The sequence below is a fragment of the Halichoeres trimaculatus genome, unplaced genomic scaffold (assembly GCF_033239565.1).
Source record: "Halichoeres trimaculatus isolate MK-OKI-2021-1 unplaced genomic scaffold, fHalTri1.1 fHalTri1_scaffold_23, whole genome shotgun sequence".
NCBI classification, from domain to species: domain Eukaryota; kingdom Metazoa; phylum Chordata; class Actinopteri; order Labriformes; family Labridae; genus Halichoeres; species Halichoeres trimaculatus.
Genome location: NW_027437201.1, coordinates 9,433,603 through 9,458,015, shown reverse-complemented (window position 1 = coordinate 9,458,015; position 24,413 = coordinate 9,433,603). Strand labels below are relative to the sequence as shown.

The 24,413-nt window shown below is 41.5% G+C and overlaps 2 protein-coding genes across 2 annotated transcripts in view; one reads left to right on the top strand and one right to left on the bottom strand.

The window, feature by feature from the left end:
* Positions 1-371: 371 nt before the first annotated feature.
* LOC141785133 (neurotrypsin-like) overlaps positions 372-24,413 on the bottom strand; it is a 42,004-nt gene continuing 17,962 nt past the window's right edge. Inside the window, exons 5-17 of the mRNA XM_074663286.1 lie at positions 24,184-24,226; positions 14,973-15,215; positions 12,635-12,773; positions 12,354-12,532; positions 12,030-12,177; positions 7,694-7,872; positions 7,261-7,402; positions 6,957-7,177; positions 6,455-6,596; positions 6,096-6,380; positions 5,887-6,012; positions 5,536-5,804; positions 372-3,654 (exon numbers count right to left, since the gene is read on the bottom strand). Of these exons, the coding sequence (XP_074519387.1) occupies positions 3,134-3,654; positions 5,536-5,804; positions 5,887-6,012; positions 6,096-6,380; positions 6,455-6,596; positions 6,957-7,177; positions 7,261-7,402; positions 7,694-7,872; positions 12,030-12,177; positions 12,354-12,532; positions 12,635-12,773; positions 14,973-15,215; positions 24,184-24,226 (2,637 nt within the window). The 3' untranslated portion in view covers positions 372-3,133. The remainder of the gene's footprint in view (positions 3,655-5,535; positions 5,805-5,886; positions 6,013-6,095; positions 6,381-6,454; positions 6,597-6,956; positions 7,178-7,260; positions 7,403-7,693; positions 7,873-12,029; positions 12,178-12,353; positions 12,533-12,634; positions 12,774-14,972; positions 15,216-24,183; positions 24,227-24,413) is intronic.
* On the top strand, positions 18,858-21,248 carry LOC141785388 (E3 ubiquitin-protein ligase TRIM39-like). The gene has a single exon (XM_074663708.1). The coding sequence runs from the start codon at positions 18,858-18,860 to the stop codon at positions 20,544-20,546; it is 1,689 nt and encodes a 562-aa protein (XP_074519809.1). The 3' UTR covers positions 20,547-21,248.

Sequence of the window (24,413 nt, the reverse complement as noted above, 5' to 3'; positions counted from 1 at the left end):
TCATTTATGCTCATTGTAGTTCAGTTTCTCTGCGTTTCCAGCAGAATCAGAAAGAGCAGCGCTGGTCTGCACTGTTCCCCTTTCATCAGGGGGAAAGTCATCCAAACAAAAGAAAAGATTAACAAGGCTCATGTGTGACTGAGAGCAGACGCTAAGCAGATTTACTCTTTATTTAGAGGCAATTAGCATTTTGTAAGCAACCTTTTATTTCTTTTCAAGCTAATGAAGAAATGGATGATTTCTGAGGGTGGGAATTTATCTACTGGAAATGCTCCTTTAATGTAAAATAGTGCTAACCTAACGGAAAAGGAAGTATAAAAATAAGTGAAATAATGACTGAAGGAGAGAAAAGAGAGGCCACAGCAGCAGTGAAGACTTGTTCTCACCAGGTTTACATTTTAATACTCCACCATGATTCAGCACATTACACCGAGGAGCAGCAGCCGGCTTAGACTCTCCAGTCTGCGCCCTCACCGTCCAGCTACTGACACACATTAATCATATTTACATTAACCTACAGGATCTGCATGTTCAAACACCAAATCTTAGAGGAAAGGAGGAGGTCACAGGATTGAGATTATGTACAGGATTATAACAACGAGATTCAAGATGTTGGAGGATCAGCAGGTGCAGGTTACAGGATGCGTCACGACACAATGGTTCACAGTACGTCAAAGCACAAGTCCCAACACTTATTAGCAACAGTATAAAAAGAACCATCAGGGACGGGATGCCCTGTGAAAATAGAGCAACGTCGCCCTCTTGTGGTTGGATCACACATCTGCTCAGAATACAACAGAACAGACAACATTTAGGAGTTAGTCTATCTAATCCAGTCAAGAATGAAGCAGAACACGAACGAGCTAAAGTCTGCAGAGCTTTCTATCTAGCTTCTATCTATCTGTTTATCTACCTACCTATCTACCTGAAGCCATCTGCTGAAATCAGTACAAAAAGAGATTCAACGACCCAACAGTAAGCGTCCGATGGCTTTTAAGAAGAATTCTGTACAATTAAAAGGACCATACCGCTGTTTTAGCAAGTTTTAGCTCCTTGATACAACAAACCATGTACACTTCACATTACTGCTGACCAAATCAGGCGTGTTTGTGTCTCTGTGGTCGTTTTCCAGGCAGACACTTCTTCTTCTTCATTTCTATTTCCATTTAGGATGAGAAATCAATAAGCAGACTCTTGAAGTTGCTTATGTTGTGTCGACAAACATCACAGTGTGAGATAATGCAGTTTAACTGAAGTATAAATGTGCATGTTGTGCATGTTTGGAGCTTCTTTTGATGGAGAGTGTGTAATTTGTTTCTCATGTTGCAGGAAAATCAATGGAAACCACAGCTTCCTGGAAAAAAAGAAGACTACGGCAGCTAACCACTGACACGTTTATACAGACTAAAATCCAAGTCACTGAAAACTTTAGATTCTACAAACTGGAGAAGAAGAACAACTTTACCTATAAAAACCATTATTATTGTAACTGAACCTTTTTTTGAACACCCTATGGGTTATTGTGTGTGGAAAATATTCGCCGTTCACAGATTTGTTGTTTCGTATCGACAAAAGAAGGCGTTAAAAATTTCAAGCTCCTGTGAGGAACTTTCTGTTTGGTGATTTTGGCGCCACCTGTAGGTCCTATTCAGCCAGCAGGGCTGTGGCGTTAACCTTAACTTTTACTATTAAGTATTGATCTTTAGTTGGGTTAGTCAGGAATCCCTGGTCCTTTTTGTCTTTTAACTTTTTTAGTTTTAGTTTCAGCTCGATTTAGCATGTAAACTCAACCAACAAAGGTCAAATTTAGGCCAAAAAATGATAGCAAAAAGTCACCACTTTATTGAATTTTTGTCATATTAAATAAATCTGTGGGGAAAAAAAACTGCACATAGAAAGTTAAAAAGTTGAATATTTTGAGTTTATCATAAGGATTTTCAGAAAGTGGAAGAATTTTTTTATATGAATTTTAACACTTTATGTAGTTTTTGCCCATTTTTGGCCACCCTTAGGTCAAAGTTGTGTTTTTTTAATATCACCTTTAAATTGCTTAAAAAAATAATATTTACAAAATCAGAACTGTAGCAAGTAATCAACATATGTCAGTCTGTTGTGATAAATTTAAAAAAAGTTTTTTCTTTTTTAATAGAAGAGAAACAATTTAGGGTATTTTTTTTCACTCTGGTGCTTAAACAAGTTGTTAATAAAGGGTTAATTATGATAATTGTGATTATTCAGTGTTACTAATCAACACTAAAGTTGAACAAAAGTAAAAAAAAAAATAAAAGATTTGATGACAGACTGACAGATGTATGCCAGGGTTAATACTCATCTGTTAGTTACCAAACATGATTTAATTGAACATCTTTTAAGACACAAGGTGTTTTTTTCTTCTTCTTTTAAATCCTTAAGTTGCACTTCCTGTTTCTTGCTTGTCTCAGGTGTTCAGATTATTTATAGTCATGGTTAATGAAAAATGATCAGCAGCAGTGTGAAGTGTACATGATAATTTTAGGTTAAAGCAGTAAAACATGTCAAATCTCAGCTTTGTTTTTTGTTAAACAGCTCAGTCTGAACAGCACTTTGAACAGTAAAGGTTAACGACAACAGCCTGAAGCCCTGTTTGAAAAAAGCGACACTGGGTTTTTATAAAAACTAAAGTTAGGACATGGATCACAGAGTTAATCTGGATTAATAACATCAGAGGGATGATAATGATGCACAATAATCCCCTTTATTCCCGGTGATTGGGCGGTTAGTTTGTGGAGTTTTGTTCCTAAACGGCTCACACAGAAGACGCACATGAACCGGTGTGTTTAGCATAGATTCTCTCGTGACCGTCTCAGAAAACTCTCAGATATTTGTGGTCGTTTGGATTCATGCCATGCTGAGTTTGATTCAAAGTCTGCGAGCAGCTCAGACTAAACCTTCAGGCTCTCTCACACACACACACACACACACACACACACACACACACACACACACACACACACACACACACACACACACACACACACACACTACACTGATTTCAGGCTTCACAGATTTTTAGTTTGAGCTTCTTCAAAGTTTACGTCTCTAACTCATCTTCTGTCTCAGGCGGTCACATGGCACAGATGGTCAGCGGCCTCACTCAGACCTGAATGTGTGTGTTTGTGTGAGTGTGTGTGCTTTTAATGTGTGTGTTACCATGGTGGTTAGAGTGTGAGTGATGAGTGTGTTTGATATCGTTGATTTCATTTGTTTCCTGTGCATCTTGTGTGTGTTTGAGCTCGTCTTGTGTGTGTGTTAAGTCATTGTCCAACGCTGTCGTTTCATCTCGTGTGTGCGCATGCGGCTCTTCAGGACGCGCCCGTATGCCGATGACTTCGTCGATCCAGCTCCTGAAGCGGCTCACGCGGGTGTAGAGAGCAGGAGAGGAGGGGGCGGAGCAGCCGTTACCCCCGGCGACCACACCAGTGAGGACCCAGCGGCCCGACTCCTCCTGACACACCAGGCCACCGCCAGAGTTACCCTGACAACTGTCGCCATGGAGGAGGCTGGTGTCAGGAGGACTGCCAGCGCACAGCGTGCCGTGGCTGGAGAAGCTGTCGCCATAGCGCTTCTTACACTGCCACGAGGACATGAGGGGGACCCAGGAGGCCAGGACGGAGTCTGAGAGGGACAACAAAAGAGATTATTACACCAAATGAAAAAGAGAAGACGTTTGATCAGCTTGTGTCGTCGATCTCTGACACACAGGCCCAGCAGGTCTGCAGCCAACAACACATCTGCTTCATTTATAGTGCTACAGTACGTTCATTATTTATTAGGTTCACAAAAAGTTACCACAGAGTGCAGCTGAGGCTCAGTCACTTAGGGCATATCTTATCATTAACCAAAGAATCGGACAGTTTCAAAAATGACCACAAGGTGGCAGTAGATAGAGGTTAAACTGAACTTCAACTGACTGAAGCATAACATCCACAGATTTCAATGTAGTAGGTTGAAATCTTTGGATGTAGTAGGCCTGAGTGTAATTTTGGTATTTCTAATTTTTGCCTAAGATAAATATTAAAAAATGTTCACATTTTTAGTCACAAAAAAATCACAGGAATTAAAGCCAAAAAACATTGATTGAAAACATATAACACATCAACATATAAAACAATGTTTTCTATTTTAGTAATTAAATTGACATGTCTTTCTGTTTATTTGTATTTTAATTTATTTTATTTTATATTATTAAATTTTATTTCATTTATTTATTTATCTATTTATTTATTCATTCTTCTTTTTTTCTTCCTCCCCAGAGGAAGAAAAAAATTCTCCTCTGTTATCACCAAAAGCAGAAATAACACAGACCTGTCCTCAAACCAGTTGCTGAAGTCGGAGTAGAATCACATCAAAGTTTAGTACGGAGGTACAAATGAAAAAATTTACCTTTCACAGAATATTAATTGTGTATATGTTTAAAATGCATCAATGTGTTCTTCATTTTATTGTCATTGGAGTTAATCATATTCACTGAACTGTACCTGGATATCATGTAACATTACCAAGGCAGAATTTTTAGGGCACACATTTGACCCAGTCAGACGTTTGAAGTAAAAAAGTAAACTAGAGCTAGCTTGTTAAGGCACTATGCCATGTAAGAGTTGTGTTGTCAAATGCTCTAGTTTCAAGCTGTTTCATGTCACGTGGTGCTCTGTGTTGGTAACGTGTTGTATCATCTGTTATCTCTGTTTGCACAGTGAGTTTTGTTTCTCGCCTTTCATTGTAGCAAACAACTATCTTTCTCCCCACCATGTAAATCACTTTACTGACAGGATCCCTTGAGCATTTTAAAATCATTCTTGGAAATTTGCACCATCGCATGGCAAAACCCCTATACTCTCCTTTTTGTTTGTACTTATGCATGTGTTTCGCTTTTCTCATTTAAGCTATATGAATGTGATCATGTGTGTACATGTGTTTATTTGAGTATGTGTATGATACATGTACCAACGCATGTGCAAATGTGCGTGAGTATGGGTATGTATATACATATATATGTATGATTTTTGATATTTAGCTCTTGCTTCCTTCTTTTACAGTATGGTATGATGTCATAGGGAAAAAACAAACCTTAACTTACTCACGATGACCCCTGTCTGTCTTAAGATGTCTGTTGTATAATTGTTGTAAAATAATGAAAATCAAGTATTAAAAAAAAATCTGTCATGTTACAGAACGCCAGTTCACTCTGATGCTAGGTGCCACAATAAAAGCCTCCTACCCAGAGCGGACTTCACAAAGCAGATGAAAGTCTGGCTGTAGCCTACATTGAAATGCCTCACAGATGCTAAACTACACTTGAGTAACTGAATTTAGAGAAATACTGATTAAAAACAGCAGTCAGCTCCATTCTTTTTGTCTGACTGACACTGACAAAAAATGTAACAATTCTGAAATTGATGGATATCCATCGTAGCGATATAGAGCTGTAATCCCTGGAATGAAAAACATCTATCTGACTGATAAAGGACAAAACTCACTGAGGACAGAAACACTCACCTGGTCCTGTCAGTCCAGCAGTTACCATCACAACGCAAGAAGAAGGAGGACTTCCTCCTGACGCCATGTCTGCAGCAGGAAGGCACGCTGCGTTGGTGTTGGGGTCAAAGGTCAAACAGTGACCCTTGGTTTTAGGAAGCTTCAGTAAAGCCAGATCGTGTCCCCCACTCTGACCTTTGAACTTCCTGTGAACCACCAGCTGCTCTGGGGTCACGGTGTGATCTGACGCCCCGATACGCAGCACGTACCGAGACGGATCGCTGCCAAACCTGCAAGAAGGATGGGAATGATCAGAGGATTGACCTGAAGCTGACTCAGCGTGTGCGCAGAGTGAGTGGGTGTGAGATTTACCTGCTGACACAGGTGGCAGACGTCAGAGCCCAGCAGGGGCTGATCAGGGTGCCGCTGCAGAGAGGACCGCCATTGTTTTCTTGATGAGAGTGAAGCCACACGGACACCTGCCAGGGCCACGTGGTCCTGGAGGAGAGAAGACGTGACTCCTGGTTTCTGATGTTTGGATTCAGTCACAAAAAACGGTTTTTGATGTCCCTGTCTCCTACCTCAGCATGTTCTCCTCTCCTTGGCTCCTCCTCTTCTCACTCTCCTCCTCGTCGACCTTCCTCAGCCCACAGCTCTGCTCCTGAGGCCGGACCTGCTCAGCCGTCTTCCTCCTCTTAGACACGTCACACCTCACTCCTGCGTCTTCCCTCCGTCTGCAGCCCTGGATGCTCTGACCCAGAGAAGGACACTCTCCCAGGAACTCCTCCTTCCCCGTGCACCTCACCTGGTCCAGGTGGATGGGTCCTTTCCCCTGTCCGAACCCTGCTGCTGCCACAGCTCCACCACTGAGGACGGAAACATCAGTCCTTACAGCTATTCCTCTTTTTGAACTCTCTTTGTCTTACCTCTGATCACTGACCTGTGTCCCAGCTGTCTGCAAACCACCACCGCGTTCAGGTCGTTCCAGCCCGAATCGCAGATACTCCCCCAGTCCCCATGGAGATAGACCTCCACCCGGCCCTCCTTCCTGCTGCTGCCACCCACCAGACGCACCAGAGGACCTGACGGCAAAGAAAACACACAGCTCTCATTTAGATTCATGTCTGAGCATCTGAAGCCTCCACAGTGTGTGTGTGTGTGTGTGTGTGTGTGTGTGTGTGTGTGTGTGTGTGTGTGTGTGTGTGTGTGTGTGTGTTTCTGACAGAGTGAAATGTCACCTGCAGGCTGCCGTATTCAGACTCTTTTCTCATTCTAATGAGCTGAATGTCTGCAGGAGGCTCGGCAGCTCCGGAGCGATGAGACAGAGAACACGATTTATCCTGTCTGCTGTCGACACGCAACATTTACAACCCAGACACACAGATACACACACAAACACACACAGATACACACTCAGATACACAACGTCTCTTTTCTCTCACCTGTAGCAGGAGCGATAGCCGGCACCTCGTTGGTCTCTTGGCTGGTTCGTCCTCTGCATCGAACGCCGACGTCCTCGCTGTGGGAGCAGTCTGTCCTTCCCCAGATCCCGTGTTGGCAGTCCAGCAGTGACGTCTCAGATCCCTCACAGTGGACGTCGTCCAGCAGAATCAGACCGACGCCCTCGCCAAACACGCCGTCTGAAACCACCTCGGCGTGCCCCCTGAAGGAGAGACAGACAGAGAGAGGAGTGAAGGTTTGGAGGTTTTATGCCACTCGCTGCTCAGAGTCCGGTCAGTTACCCACCTGTAGCCCAGCTGTCTGCAGACCACCTCTGCGTGCTGCTGCGTCCAGCGGTCGTCACACACCGTCCCCCAGTCCCCGTTGTGGAAAACTTCAACTCGGCCCTCCCAGGGACTGTCTCCTCCAACCAGACGCACCACGCCGTCTGAAAACGTTCATTATTCAACTGTGATTAAAGACAGAAATGTTTTACACGACCACAACAAGAATTTATAGATGCTACATTTTTCATCCACATGAATGTTAAAGTCAAACTCTGATCTTCATTATTAATCTGGGGCTGACGAACGTCTGCTGCTGCTTCCTGTTGTTTCTCAGCTCATAAATGTCACACAGAGGAAGCTGCTGCTTCATGCTGCAATGATTTATTGATGTTCAGGGCTATAAATAACTGCCACAGGCCTACTGGTGTGTTTGAGAGTGTGTGTATCTGTACCTGTATACGGGCTGCAGGAGACCCCGGCGTCCTCCATGTGGTCACAGTTGTGCTGCTCCCAGTCGCCGTGAGGACACTGATCCAGAAAGAGCTCGTTTCCAGAACACTTCACAGCATCCAGGAGGATCGGACCTGAACCCTGACCGAAGTGAGCCCAGGACCAGGCCTTCGCCACACCCCTACAACACACATACACACACAAAAACAAACACAGAATGTTAAACCGTAGGCCTCTAACCTGTGTGGGTGGATAACAATCCTACACGTGTTCGCTGAGCAAAAAGGAGAAAACTCTGAAAATAAAGCGAGTCTCTAAAATAATCCAATCCTACAAATAATGAATGAGGAGCTCCCACACAGATCTAACATTTATGAGGAGATGATTTATTGATGATAAAATGCTACAAGAAGCTTTTAAACGTGTTGAATAGAAGTTTGGCTCCGTGCGTCTCTGTAGCTGCATTCAGTCTGAATTCATCTCATAGCTCAGAGAAACACAGAGCAGGAAAACTAAAGCCTTTCTAACCTCTTTGTGATAATTATTTCAGCGTACAGCCTTGGATCAGAATCAGAGAATGATCGAATAAAAAGAAGAGAAAGAAGAAGAAGGGGGGTGTTGTGAACAAATTTCTATTAAAGAGGTTAATTTTCACTCAAAAAATTATGTTAAAAAATCTGAGTTAAAACCTTTACTGAAAATCAGAAAAAGACAAAATTCTAGGATTTAAGTCCACTTCTGACCTTCCAACAGAATTCTGGAAAAAGCAAATTTTCTGACAAAAAAATTAGATTTTTTTTTTTTTTGTCAGAAAATTTTATAAAAGTGTAATCAACTTATTTTTTTCTCAGATGTTTGAAATAAATCAAACTTTCAACAAAAACTCAGGATTCTATTTTTTTCTCAGAAATCTCTGAAGGAAAAGAAACTTTTAATTTTGATTATTTTTTTCTTTTAGAATTGTGAAAAAAAGTTAACATTCTGAGGAAAATTTGAAAAAAAATTGTAGAACTGTATGACAGAGGATTTGGGCCACATTCAAGAAAGTAAAAATTACAGGAGAGCACCTGTACACAAATGAGGATTGTGGAGCACAAACATCATCATGACGTCATTATGGGCCAGTTGTTCAAAGAATTCAATCTGGATCAAAATGATCCGGATTTGGAAATCCCATTTCTTGCTATCCAGGATTGTAGGTGTTTTTTTTATTTTGAGAAGAAACAAAAACAACATGAAGATCTACTTTTTTAAAACTTCTTTCATGACCCCTTATCTGAGCCACAACAAGTGAATACAAATGAAAAAAATAAAAAATGGATATTTTTGAAAATGTTTGAAATGTTAAAAACGAGGCTAAATTTCTAGTTAGCGAAACAAAAAAATGTTCAGGGTTGTTCTTCTGTGAAGGAGAGTCCAACATTTTTAAGCTCTGCTTTTAGAAGGTGTGTCTGAAGTTTTTCTCTGGTTTGCTGCAGTTTGCTCAGCTTGATTTGTTCCTCTGCCAGGAGTATCTGTGCTTCTGCTTTTTCACTTTCTTTATGTTTTCACTTAGTTATACCGAAAGGCTTCATTGGTAGCCAAGCGAACTTCATCTACTTTATCATTGCAATGGTTAAACAAGTCAAGTGCAAAATACAAATAAAAGTTTGACACCAAATTCTACATATGTTGTATTATTTAACAATTTTAAAGTTTTAATATATTTATTTCCTGAAATGCACTTTGAAATCCTACCCCCTGTTGGGATCAGGATAATCCAATTTTTTTGGTTCAAAGTGATCCAAATCCTACTGAAAAGTTCTGAACAACACAAAATGAAGGTTTGATACAGATTAAAACTAGGATTGGATTACGGGATCAAATCCAATTTTCAAATCCTTTTGAACAACCCATTTTCAGAATTCAATCCAATTGATAACCAAAATCTGATTGGATTACCTTTAAATAACTGACCCTATAAGTTTATTTATACTTATTATAATAATGCTGACATGGCAAAAGATGAAATAATTCATTTTTTTTGTGAAACTTATACTAAAGTGTAACTTCACAAGATGCTCCACAGTCCTCATTTTTCTCCTGATAGCCTAGTTGTAGAATTTGATTTGATGACTCTATTCTCCTACATTTATGAGAATTATCTTTAACTTATGACTTTCCTTGTACATCGTGGGATGCTTGTTCCTTATTACTTTATTCTTGTAGAGAATTAACTTTTTGTGTAACGTGGCCCTTGAACTCTGAGGTTAAAGTTAATATTCAGAATTTTTTCTCCGCTCAATTTTAACTTTAAATCCAAGGTTTTAAAAAACAGTGACAGAATTTCCTTTTTTTAAGCCTTACTTCCCTCAAAATGTGTCATGGTTCTGATCCTCTAATCCCCTCGTACACACAGTTACAGAAACACCAGTTCACAGCCAGTTGAAGTATTTGAATTCTGTCAGGGTTAATTTCTCAGTGTGTATCTTCTTTCTTTCTTTTCTGTGAACGATGTAACATTTAAATAAGTCACTTTAGGTATCATGACTCTGTTGTTTTCATCCACCCTTAAAAGCTCATATCTGAGCCACAGCTTTCAGGAGTGTGTTACACTAAAATGTGTAAATGCCTGTCACACATACTGCAGGAAAAAGCAGCCAGGGAGGGAAAGAAATCATTTTCATCTGATTGTGCCGGTAAGAACCACGGCACATCAGCTCCTGTGAGCAGCTGTGTGGGAATCTGTGCCTCAGCGTCAGAGCATCTATTATTCAAAGGCACAAACACAGACGAAGAGACGTCCCACAGCGTTTGAGGAGATGAAATGTACACTCGTGTCGAACAGGGGAGAAGTTTTCTCTCTTCATAGTTACACCTTCATCACTGTTTGACACTTTAACGCTGTTACACCTCTGCAGCAGGAGGAAACCCCGGCAGAGTCAAACGTTATCGACTCAGATCTGTGAGGTGTTTCCCGGGCGGAGGACACTTTGATCCTGACGACACCTCTGAGCTCTGATCCAGAGTGTTGACACTGAACTCTTCCACATCACTGGTGGTTGTTCACACAGGAGCTCCTGGAGAGGAGGACTACAACAACAACGGCAGCTGGAGCTGAAACATCACCATGAAGTTCATCTGGTTCACCCCACCAACATAAAACTAAGACCAGATCACACAAATCCCTCTGAGAGGACACAGGCGTCATGTGGAAACATCCACAACATGTAGGAGCTGAAAAACTCAGCATTCAGAAAGCAAAACGAACGTGAGCAAACATGACACCAATCAGCATCTGTTGTGCTCGTGTTTCTTGTCATTTAAAATGGATTTTTATGGAACAGTTAACGCTAACGAGAGGAGATAATTAACCTCCATCTGCACAGTGTTAGAGAGCTGTTACATTAATGTAAAGACTGATGCAGGCAACAGATTCAGCCCTCCATGTCAAGAAAACAAAGAATTACTAAAAAGAAAACAAAGAAAATACATAAAGTAACAGAAATTTAAGATGAAAAAAGTAAAAGAAAATAATTCTTTCAAGCAAACAATAAAATACAATAAACTCAAAAAATGTAAAACAATAGAAAATGAAGTAAAGGAAAATACAAAAAGTAAAAATAGAAGAAATATTGTAAAAGAAATTTGAAAAAAATCAAAGACGTGAAATAAAATAGAGTCAAATACAAAGATAAGAAAGGTGACAGAGAAAAAATGGTGCAAAATAAAATTTAAAAAAGTTAAAGTAAACTGGAAGTCAAACATGTAAAACCAAAAAGTTTTTAAAAAAAGTATAAAAGGAAATTAAAGAAAAGTTAAGAAATAAAAAAAGAAAAGTTAAAATTAAAGTTAAATGACAATAAATTTGAGTTAAAGAAAAGAAAAATAAGGTTAATTTTTTAAAATCCAGAAAAAAATAAAAAAGTGAAAAAATAAATATAAAACAAAATCAAATAGAAAGTTCGACAAACACAGCTTTTGTTTTTATAATCATATCATGCATATTAAGTGTTGTACCTCAAAACAAAGTTTAAAGATCAGTAAAATCGCTGTACATATTTTGCCAAAGTCAGGCTAATTTAATTGGTTCCTTTCCTTGAGTGCTGCTTTAACATTTACAGCCTCCAGATGTCGCTGTTTTGCTGTATGTAAAACCTTAAAACCATGAATCAGACGTGAACACTCAAAGCTTCATGAAGCATAATCCTTCACAAAGTAAATCATTTTTACAGCAGAGGATCCTGCACAGGTCAGAGATTTCATGGGTTCACTCTGGAGTCAAAGGCTCCTGATGTGGGATCAGTTTAAGCACAGTTAACCTGATGTTAAAGCGTGAATCAGATCTGACATACGTACCCAAAGCCGAGCTGTCTGCACACCACTTCAGCATCTCTGTCGTCCCATTGGTCGTCACAGATGGAGCCCCACCTGCCTGCATGATACACCTCCACCCGACCTTCAAAGTCCTCCTCTCCAGCAACCAATCGCAGTGGAGGGCCACTTCCTGAGAGGAGAGGCAGAATCTGAGCTCTGACTGTGTTTTTTCTATCATTTAAACTTTGTTAAAACAGGGGAATTAAAGGAAACAGCATCAGAGGATGGAGGACAGAGGAGGAGAACAATCTCTAAATCTCAGGTGAAGACAGGAAACATTAATGACACTGTAGAAGTCACACTGACCTTCTGGTGCCGCACACACCACTGCTGCTTCGTTTCCATGGCTACAGTCACCTGTGACGAACGTCCTGCTCCGGCACTTGCTCAGACTGTTCTCATCACCACGGCAACCCAATCGCTCGTAGTGAAAGAGGCCCGAGCCGGAGCCGAACTGAGAGTGCTGCAGGGCCGTGCCGATGTCCCTGAACACAGAGAGTGAGATGAGAGGACGTCAGACTGATGAGGAGCTGTGTGTGTGTGTAAGAGAGTGTGTGTGAGTGTGTGTGAGTGTGTGTGATTCTTACCCCAGGCCCAGCTGCCTGCAGATCACACTGGCATCTCGGTCCGACCAGTGAGAGTCACACACTGCGCCCCACTGGCCGTTCAGGTAGACCTCAACGCGTCCGCTGCCAGAGGACGAGCTGCCGACCAGACGAGCTGCACCTGAAGGCCACAATGAGACAGCAGACTGAAGTTTCTGTGTCATCCGTTTGTTCTGTAAGACTTTTATAAATATCAAAGCTCATGTAAAGTGTGTTTTTGAACCAAAAGACAAATATTCCCTCAAACTTTAGTGCTGAGTGGGGGGAGTAGGGTGAGGAAGGCAGGGCCGAATAATTCACCTGACCTCTGATAAATTCTGGGCTGCACGGCTATTAGCACTGTGGCCTCACAGCATAAAGGTTCCTGGTTACTGTGCCTTTAAATGATGTATTTTGCATAAATGCTAAACACTCTTTGAGATAATAAAACATCTTTTCTGCTCACTTTGTAAACTCTTCCAACCTTTTCAGCTTCTGTTTGTTGAAAAAAAAAGCAGAGTCTACTGGTTGGACATTTGGTCCAACCAGCATTTTTTTCATATTTCATTTGGTAATATTTAAGAGGCAGCAGAGTGATGTTGAGCAGTCTCGCAGGACAGATGCTAAGATTAGATAAAAACAAGGAAAGTGTTTCTGTTTGTTTCAAACCCATTACATAAAGATCCCGAGGTCCAGCTCTGGACCGGTCTCTCTGGAGGACTCATTAAATGACAAACAGAGGAAGATTAACTTATTATGACTGAAGTCCAAGCCTCGGGTCCTCTTGTGAAAAGCTTTTGTGATCAGAGCTCAACTTTTACTTGACTTCAAATAGGGGAGAATGGGGTCAGTTGTCACCTCTGGTTTGAATTTCTCTACAGTTTTAAAGATCTACAGTTTCATTTAGCAGACACTTTCGTCCAAAGCAACACACAACACAAGCAAGAATTTAGACAGAAGGAAAAACCTAGTTAATAATAATGTGGAATAATCTAGCCAACAAACCAAAAATAATTGCTGCGACAATATACTTCAACCTTTAACAACATTCAATGATCAGAGCTAAACACTGACTAAGAGCTGGGTCTGAGACCTTCTGACCTATTCTACCATCGAGGACAAAGAGAAGGGTCAGATTAAGTGCTAAAGTGTTCGCTGAACAGATGAGTCTTCAGACATCTCTTAAGGTAGAAAGGAACTCTGATTGTACAGAGTTAGGTAATTCATTCCACCATTCGGGAACAACAGAGGAGAAGAGTCTGGCTAGAGATTCGGAGCAAAGCTGGGCTGGGAGCACCAGGTGTCTTTCACAAGCAGAGCGTAGTGAGCGAGGAGAAGTGTAGACTTGGATGAGGGACCCCAGGTAGGCTGGAGCCGTTCTTGTCAATATTTTTTAGGCCAGAAGAAGGGCTTTGAATTTGACTGGAGCTGCCACTGGAAGCCAGTGAAGAGAGATTAACAGCGGGGTGACGTGCTGTTTTGGGCTGGTTAAAGACCAGACATGCTGCTGCATTCTGGGTAATCTGCTGAGGTTTAAATGTGCATGCAGGGAGGCCTGCTAGGAGGGAATTGCAGTAGTCGATGCCTGATATCACAAGGGCCTGTACCTGAAGCTGCGTGGCCTGTTGTGTCAGGTAGGGTCTGATCCTTCTAGCGTTATAGAACGCACATCGACAAGATCGAGCAATTGAGGCCACATGAACCTTAAAAGGTCAGCTGATCATCAACCACGACACCCAGAATTCTGGCAGAGTTTGTCGGCACAAGTGGATTGGAATCAAGCAGGACACGTTGATATCTGAGCTGAGACAGTTGTGGCGTCAGGAGGAAAAGACAGGAATTTCTTATCATCAAAACATCTTTCAATAATCATCCCTACATTTAACTGTAGCTTAAGGTGTTGGCTTGAAATGTGTAGCCCTCTCATTTTCCAACTCCAACTGAGAGACAGCGCCCTCTAGTGGTGAGATATCATGAGTGTGACAACCAATCCATGTGACAACTAACCCCGTTCTCCCCTACATGACAACTACAGAAGCTAAGTCATTGTATTATTATGAAACAGTGCATTCAAATAATTAATAACGCAGGACAATAAACATTTAGGGCTTAAAATGTTGATAGAATCCTGATCCTGCCATAAAAACATCCTGACATATTTTGTCCACATCGCCCCCTAATGGAGAACATTTTTCTTGGTCAAAAGCAGAGAGTGATTATTTGGTTTTAAGAAACACCTGAGGGGCAGGTGAGGTTTGATTTCATCAGGCTGTAATGATGGTACAAATGTTTAAATCTATGAAACTTTGCTTCATATTTTTGAGGAAAGAATAACCCTCACCCTGGTGACAGTCGCAGTACGCCCATCCAATGGCTCCAGAGTTTTGTCTGAAGAAGCACCAAGGGTTTGATTCTCTGTCCGGGTTCCTGCAGAAGCTGTGGTCGCCCAGACCTCGGCCCGGGTACTGCATCACATAGTCCGGAAACTCTGTCCACTTCAGACAGGGGGCGCCAGAGTCTGTCTGAGACACGGTGCCGTTGTAGTATCCCAACTCAGTGAATCCCTCAGAGCAGGACAGAGGCACTGCAAACACAGAGGGGGAGTAAGATGTTGAGGGTAGATGCAGGAGGATTTGGGTCAGAAAAGGACAATGTGAAGAAAGGAGGGAAAATGAGGAAATTTTGGAGAATTTAGAGGAAAGAGGAGTGGAACTGTTCTGATTCAAGCGACATTATCCCCGTGTCTGCGTTTCATCCGAACATAAAGGCTTACATGGAAGACTCTCATATTCTGTCCACTGCCACAGCCGGATCTGGACTAAAGCTTTTTCCCCCATGAGGAGAAATTCACACAACCTTAAACCGCCTTTTCTACACATGGTGGTGACCGGACACTGCCAGTAATCTGCTCTCAGAAGAGCAAATGTGTGAGTGAAGCTCAGACTGACTGAGAAGGAAACTGCTGACATCAAAGTGGAGCAAAATTAGGCCACAAAATGTGGAGCGAGTTGTACGCTGCAGACTCATGAAACTTCACTCTACACATTGATGAAAGGGAATAACAAGCAGATTAATGTGTACAGAAATGAACCAAAGTGGTGCAGAGTCACTGCAAACATTCCAGGGATTACGATGGAGCTGGTTTTTGTCAAACATCTATCAAAACAGAGCAGACTTTTTGGGGCATTTCTACGATGTAATGTCTTAATGTGTTTGTAAAATGTTTAAGTGAGTGAAAGAGAAGCTCCTAATTCGATTCTTTTTTGATTTTTAAAGTTCAATTTAAATTGCGATTCTTCGATATTTCGATATTTATTGCGAGTTTTAGTTCACTTTTTCATAACCAGACCATGTGAAAAGGATGAATGATGGTAATGATGTCTACAGATTTTAGGAGCCATATTTTCCCAAAAAAGCACATCACATACGTGTTCATTTTTAAGATTTAATCAGGGGATCTGACATCAAGCTTTTCTCAATCCAGCTCAAAAACAAAGACTAAAATGAAGGACTTAAATTTTAAAAAAAAGAAGATTTTTAAAGTAAACATCACAATTAAATCATTATCACATTGATTTTTTTTATGCCACCCATAAGAGCTATTCCTAGATCTACCCCTTTTTACCCCTTAGCCCTTGGTTTTGCGCGTGCACCTCTAGTGAAGTGTCCCAATTCTCCTTAAGATTGAGGGGAAGGGTCACACAGCCCTTGAAATGAAGACAAAACTGGGGCCTTCACTTAAAACCAAGACGCCACCCATGGGATGAGGAGCAGAGACTAAGGCCCCATTAACATGACAACATTCATCCAAATGCTAAAACACTGTGAAAAAACTCTGCGTTTACGTGGGAATGCTGAGGGACTGAAAACGCTGTAGTAAGCATGCCAGGCCTACAGTTGGCGCTATAACTGTCTTGTCCAGGAGCCCCTCTAGGGAGATCTCCACCCAAGTACAGTTGAACCAGTCATTTGGTGCATTGGTGAATGCATACCCTGCTGGTGGGAAGGCCCTCACATTGTGTATGTGACTTCTAATACTTCTGGAGCCAGCCTCAAACGGACACACCAGAAACAACAGACTTTTGCACCTTAGCATTGTCTCGTATTCTTAGACCAGAGGTTGCCACTTAGTTGTCACTTAGTTGTCACCCCTTCCCCATGGCCTGCAAAACATAGGGCCAAAGTGAAGGGGTAAGAGTGACTAGAATAGAATAGAATAGAATAGAATAGAATAGAATAGAACAGAACTTTATTGTCATTGTAACAAGCACAACAAAACTGAAGTCACAGCAGCAAACAAGAAAACAAAAGTAAGAAAGTGTATAGAAAGTGTATAGAAAGTGCAAAAAAGGTCCATAAGAAAATAGATGATGACAGCTTGTCCATTATTCTCCAGTTCAGCCAGTCTCCACCTCCACAGGGTCCAGGACTGAGCTTCTTCAGTCATGCTCCATCTCTGTCTCCTAGATCCTGTCTGCTCACAGCAGGTGAAGCTCTTTTAATGTGGTGTCTGATGTTAGCTCCGTTAGCCATGTCTGTGAATAGCATGATGCTACTCTGCCCTCTGGTATTCCCTCCGTTGCTGGGTTAGCACAGCTAGCTCATCCATCTTATTGGAGATAGATCTTACGTTCCCAATAACAATGGATGGAAGGACAGGTCCATGTCGTCACTTCTTAGCTCACACCTGAGAACCACCACATCGTCCTCACCTCTTTCTCTTCATCCTGTGGGAAGACATCAGGCCTTACACCAGTTAGCATTGACATGCTACAGGCTGCTGACAGCTGAGTTCACATGTAAACAATGTGGCCATGGTTACACGTAGGATCTTCAGACAAACACAGGAGAAAAAGTAGTAAAAATATCACTGAAGCCACAAAAAGTTTGGTGTTCATGACCAACAAATGAGCCACACAGAGTAAGGATCCTCTCCAAATACAAAGATTACGAAAAAGAGATGAAAAATTCCAAGAAACGGACAAAGAAGAGAGAGCTGCTGCAAAAGGCAGCCATAGCCAACAGGGCGGCGCCCAGCCTGGAAATGGGAATATAGTTTCCATATTTGCTAGAAGAGCCCAAAGAATGCTGTATAAGGAGAATATCTGAATGAAAGGACAAAGAAAAGGATGGAAGCCTGCAGAGAGGAGGAAGAGGTGTCTCTCTGGAGCTCCTCATTGTGAATTCAAGTTCAGTCTTTTCTCTAATTTTCTTCTGTCTATGGTCTTATGATCCTTTTTAAAACAATCAAAAAGGTGCATTACAAAAAGAGAAAGAAGATTTCAGTCCTCTCTGTCTCCACATCCTGAAGCTGTACCAGTTTCTCAGGACGAGCAGCGACTAAACTCTGATTAATGACCGAGCAGCCTCAGTCACCATCAAACGTCTTATCTCTTCTTCACACACACCTCGGCAGCCCAGTAACATTATCTCCACGGTGCCCACCTTACACACCAGCACACTCACTGACTGGCTGGCTAAACAGAAACAAATACACACAAGTACACACACACACACACACACACACACGATGGGTTCCAGTTTGGAGAAAGATAAGAGGGGGAATGCGGTGAAGCAGGAAATCAATCAGGCAGAAATGTAGCGCGCTGAAACAGAAATCTATCCTCAAACAATAAATAATACAGAGCACACTCAGGCATGGGAACCAAACACAGCCCTGACGTCAAGTGTGCGCCTGTCTCTTTAAGAAATGCAGCGCGGGGAGAAAGAGGAAGTAAACTTCTTTTCCATGAAAGACGGAGCACTCCTTTTTTATTTCACCCTCACAAGACCTGCAAACACACGTAAGAAACTGCAAATGAGCAAAATCTGAACTCTCACAACGAAAGAAGAGAAAAATCTATGAGCTCAGTTAACTTTCTGACTTTCTGATGTTATGTCATCAGTTAATGGCCTGATTTTTGACCCACTCTCACATCGTGTCAGCTTTTTAACACCAAAAGTCAGGCTTTCATTTCCAAGTTTTCATTTGTGTTTTGACCAAAAGTCTTTACAACTCAAATAATATCTCTATGTAGTATTTAGAGGAGGATTGAGCTGTGATTTCACAACCATCAGGTAAAGTCCACCAGGTGGTAGCATAATCTGCTCAGTAGACCTTTGGATTGAGATTATCTGCCTCTGCTTCATATATGACACAAACTTTGACTCTGTACTTTGTCTCATGTTTCTCAGAACATTCTGTCTTTTGTGTGTTTTTGCAGAAATGGCCTCCAGCAGTCTCTTCTCAGAGGAGCAGTTTTTGTGTCCCATCTGCCTCGATATGTTCACCCAACCGGTCTCGACTCCATGTGGACACAATTTCTGCAAGTCATGCATCTCCACCTACTGGCGTGACCTTCAGGTGTGCCAGTGTCCGGTGTGTAAGGAGACTTTTGAAAGACGACCTGATCTGAAAGTTAACACTTTCATTTCAGAGCTTTCGTCACAGCTGGAGTCTCTGAAAGTGTTGAGCGCTGATGTTCAGAGACCGGTCCAGGAGTTGGCTAGCCGTGGCGGTGTGGTGCTGTGTGATGTTTGCAGTGAAAACCAGCAAACTGCAGTGAAATCCTGTCTGGAGTGTTTGACCTCTTACTGTGCAGCTCATCTAGAGCCTCACCACAGAGCTGCTGGGCTGAAGAGACACAGGCTGCTGGAGCCCACGTCGAACCTGGAGGAGCGGATCTGCAAGGAGCACACACGACTCCTGAGCATGTTCTGCAGGATGGAGGACACTCTGCTGTGCGACCTCTGCTTCAGCTTAAATCACTCAGAGCACAATGTCATATCTGTGCAGCAAGCGTATGTAGAGGCCAAGGCTGCGCTGGGGATGAGGGAGGACGGGGTGCAGCAGATGATGAAGAGAAGGCAGCAGAAGGTCACAGAATTGAAGGAGCTGGTGGAAAAAAGCAAAACAGAAACCAAAACTGTGATCGCAGGGAGCGTGCAGGAGCTGGCCGGGCTGGTCTCTGAGATTCAGCAGAGCCAGGCAGAACTCGTACAGGTGATGGAGGAGAAGCAAAAAGCAGCTGAAGAGAAGGCCGGTGCTTTCTTCACCAGTGTGAAGAAGGAGATGAAGGAGCTGGAGCGTGTGGAAGCAAAGATTCGTGAGCTAAAAGAGGCTGAAGACCCTGTTTGCTTCCTCCTTCATGTGCCAGAGATATATTCCCATCAGCACAGAATGAACTCGCTTGAGTTTAGTTTTGGTGGACCTGTGGAGATTCACCGCTTGCAGAAATGTTTGAGCAAAACTGTGCCTAAACTGCACAAGCTTCTGAAGGAAATGAACGCAGAAATTAAAGAGCTCTCGAGTAAAACAGAAGAGCCAAATGATACCTATCTGAGATTTCAGCGACAGTATGTCGTGGACATTTCTCTGGATCCCAGCACGGCTCACCCTCAGCTCATCGTGTCCCACGACAGGAAGCAGGTCAAATACGACGAGCGCAGAACTCACAAGAGGCACAAGAGCCCCAACAGATTCACATCAAAACTTGCCGTCCTGGGAGACACGGCACTCTCCTACTACAAGTTCTACTTTGAGGTTTCTGTGGGTAGAAAGACCGAGTGGTGTCTGGGTATGGCAGAGAAGTCGATCCAGAGGTTTGGGGCGATCCCTCGGAAGCCTGGTTGTGGACTCTGGGCGATCTGGTTCAAAGAGGATAGGTTCGAAACCTTATGTAATCCAAATGTGTCGGTACACCACGGAAGAGTGGAGCAGGTTGGCGTGTATGTGCATTACCAGAACAACAGCATTCACTTCTACGACGTGAAGACTTTAACAACGATACACGAGTTCACCAAGTGCTCCTTCACAGAAGAGCTGTACCCATACCTCAACCCATGTAACAATGAGTACGGATCAAACCTGGAGCCCATGGTTCTCATCCCCGTCAAACGTACACTGTGGATGTAAAGAAAACTAAACATTCAAAGGGAACCAGCCAAATTAATGTAGACTTTTTCAAGAATTATGGACTTAGTTTTGTGTCTTTATGAAATCTAATATAAGCTGTAGGTCAGGAGATTTTCTGCTGGTTCTATTGTTTGCATAAACTGTACAATAAATTACCTAAAACCAAATATATTTTTTACTGAAGGGAACTCTGAGTGTTAGCATCAGTTTGCCTTAATCTGATAGATTTTTGATAGTTTAGAAAAGGTTAAATATTCCCTGAGAGTCTCAAAGGACAAATTTTACAGCATCTATGATCCAATAATAATGTTTTCGGGTGAACTTCAGCAGATATTTTTGTTTTTTAAAACTTGCTTTTATTTTCTTTGCTACTCAGAAGTTTTTGGACACAATCTTCCTCCAAACCCAGAGACGGCCATTCTCGGCTGGTCACAACAACCGGAAGCTCCAGGTCAATGGAGGTCATACTCAGTACAGTATGGAATGGTAGTTGCAAAGAGAATGATTTTGGGGGTTTGGAATAAAGAGGGAATACCCTGCTTTGAGGCCTGGATCTGAAATGAGTTGCTGGGTAAAGCAACCAGGTTCAGACAGACATGGCAACCCTTCTGCTCTTAGAAGAGCCTCATGACACCTCTACACCTCTTCCTTTAAGTCACTCAGTATAATTTCACACAAGGATAATAAAAAAAAATAATAATTTAGAGCACTTCATAAATAATGTCTTTAATTTGTATTTTGTATTTCGGGTATGTAATATATGTATGTATTCATCTCTGTATATACATCTTTATTTTTGTTTTATCGTTTGTCTGAATAATAGGATGGAGGAAGAGGGTATTGTTCTTCTATGTTAACTTTTCAATTTTTCTAGGTCATTAAAAAAAAGCTATAAATAAAGTATTAAAAAAAACTTGTGTTTATCGTACTTGCAGGTCGTAAACAGATGCGAAATAAAAAACAAAAGAAGTGCAAAACTGGAACATTACTTGCAAAAGACAATCCAAATTAGAAGGAGTCATCTCAATTATCTATAAAGCCCTGCAGAATGAATCTAAGACAATAACATAGAGGTTAAAGATAAATGGGAACTGGAAGCAAAGATTACAGTAACAGACAAACAATGGAGGGAATCATTCAAAGCAGGACACAAACTAACAAACAGCTCTATATGGAGAGAGTTTGACTGGAAGGTTGTTACTTTTATACTCCTTCAATCACGTAACACAGCTGAGCTATGCTGGAGGGGTTGTGGATTAATCTGGGACTTCACACATATATTTTGGAATTGCCCAAAACATCTTAATTTTTGAGAGGACTGGCTTTTTCCAGTTACGTCTCCTGGCCAAAGTCAAAACATTTTTAAGCCATCACGACTTCCAGAAAGCCATCCATGCTCTCATTAGTATAACACTGGACTACCGCAATGCACTGTATGTTGACGTCTCTCAATCTGCACCGAGTCGCCTCCAACTTGTCCCTGTTTTTAACTCTCTCCATTGGCTCCAGTTCATTTAAGGATTGATTTTAAAATTTTAATGTTAGTTTTAAAGCACTGAATGGCTTGGCCCCTTCTTATTTGTCAGAGCTTTTAACTGTTTGGGTACATGGAAAAGTGCTGAGATCGTCAAACCAACTTTTATTGGAAGTGCCCAAGTCAAGATGCAAACACTGAGGTTTTAATATCCAGTAGCATGGTGACACTTTTATTTTATCTTATTTTATTTTTTTATGTTTTTTTTTTTTTGAATTTTATCAATTCTATTTTATTTTATTGCTTTTATTCTTGTTGTATCTATTGTTTTTACTTGTTGGTTTTTATTGTTTTTATATATTATCTTTTGTAGAGCACTTTGGTTTACCCATGGGTGGTTGTAAATAGCTGTATAAGTAAAGCACATTTACATTTGCATTTACAAAGGGAAATTTAAATAATTTGGGGCATTAAATTTATTTTCAACCCTTCACTCTTTAAACTTGGGATACTACCTACTATAACTACTGGTATCAATAATGGAATATTAATTTACTGAGGATTTTGCTCTTAATAGCAAAAGTCAAAACAAAACAATGACTGCTCTCTGGTTGAGCCCACTTACCCCCCAGCATTATATGACAGAGAAACAGAGTCAAAGCTGTTTTAATCATGGAGAAAATAACCACAAAGTTACAGCTCCAAACAGAGGATTTTTTCAAAAGATGGGAACCAGTGATACATGCAATTTCTAAACTCTAGTTATCTCTTATTGTGTATGAATTTGATTTATTTATGAGTTGTTCTTAGCTATATTTTACCTTGAATGCATTTGTAATGTACGGTATGAAATGTGTGGATACTGTTAATGAGATAACACAGAACAGATCATGATTTTTTTTTCTTATTTGTCCTTACGAAACAGTCTATGAAGATATACAGTATGTTTAATAAGTGGATTTTAAATGCACCTACTTAATGTTTGCTTATTGTGTAAAAAAATAAACAAATAGAAAGTTAAAAAAAGGAGAAATGCAAAAGTATTACAATGAAGGAGCTGCTTTGATGATCTAGAAACTCAAATATTCGTATTTGCACGTCTCATTTCTCTTCATGTTGAAGATGATCTAAATTAATAAATAAAAACATTTCTTAAAACCGTCTTTGCTTTGTAATGCTGATTAAATTTTAATGGCCAGCTTGATGAAATTTTAATATGGTAAAAAAAGCATTACATAACTAAGGCAGGGAACGGGTTCACTCATATTCTGGTTTTACACTAACATCATCAGAGGAAGCAGGACGTCTCTGAGTGCATTTCTGATTCCTTTGTTTTGATTTATTTTCACTCCGAGTCTCTTTTCGGCTTCATCCCGAACATCTTGTTTCATGTCTTTTATCAATCACGACACCCACTGCCTCAAACCAACACACACACACACACAACACCCTCCTCATTGCCACGACAACGCTACTCTGCCCATCGCCATGGGAACACTCAGTCTCCCTGCTCCCATAATCCATTTCCCAGCCACAATGAGTATTTGACACGGTTCACACTCAGAGGCTGGCTGTATGGGGGGTGGGTGTTTGGCACCGACATCTTCTGCATAAAACACACAATTTAATAAAAATGGAGCTCAAGGAAATTCAGTTTTCTCTTTTTTCAACAAAGGAGCTATGCAGTGGAGCAGCTTGTGCAACATTTGCTGAATAATGAGGATGTTACTGTGAGGTGGAGGCCAAACGGTGCAGCGGGTGTAGAAAAACGTAAGAGGAGTGCTTTTACTCATTTGTCAACGTGTGCAGAAGCGGAGACATTTCGGTTTCGGTATCGGTAATGATCCCAAGAAGGAGGAGTCCCCTCGCCCCACCCCCCATCCCAGCCTCCTCTTGCTCCTGCAGTGAGGAAATCATGAAATGCAAAGAGGTGCAGGCCAGAGGGGAGAGGAGAGGAGAGGTATGTTGGAGCAGATAAAAAAGGAAGAGGAGGAGGAGGAGGCTCCATCACAGAAGGGTTTATGAGAGTCTGAGTCAGAATGTGGGAGAAACAAAGACAGAGCAGTGGGGATGAGAAGATGTAGGAGGAGGAAGGGTTTGGATGGAGGGGAAGTGGATGCAGAGCTATAGATGACAGGGTTTAGCTCAGAGTGTTGCACTTACCAGAGTTCTGCACCTCGTTTAAGTAGCTGTCCTCAACCACCACCTGCAGGGAGGAAGAGGAGAGGCTCTGATTATCATACAGGAGGAAGGCTTCTGTTCATCATATCCTACAGAAGGGGTTCACTAATAACCCAGCTGTGGGAAATACTTCTTTCTGATTGGTCAAAAATTGTGGGAACAAAAAATCAATCAGTGAAGTTGTTATCAGGGACACTTTACATCAAATAACA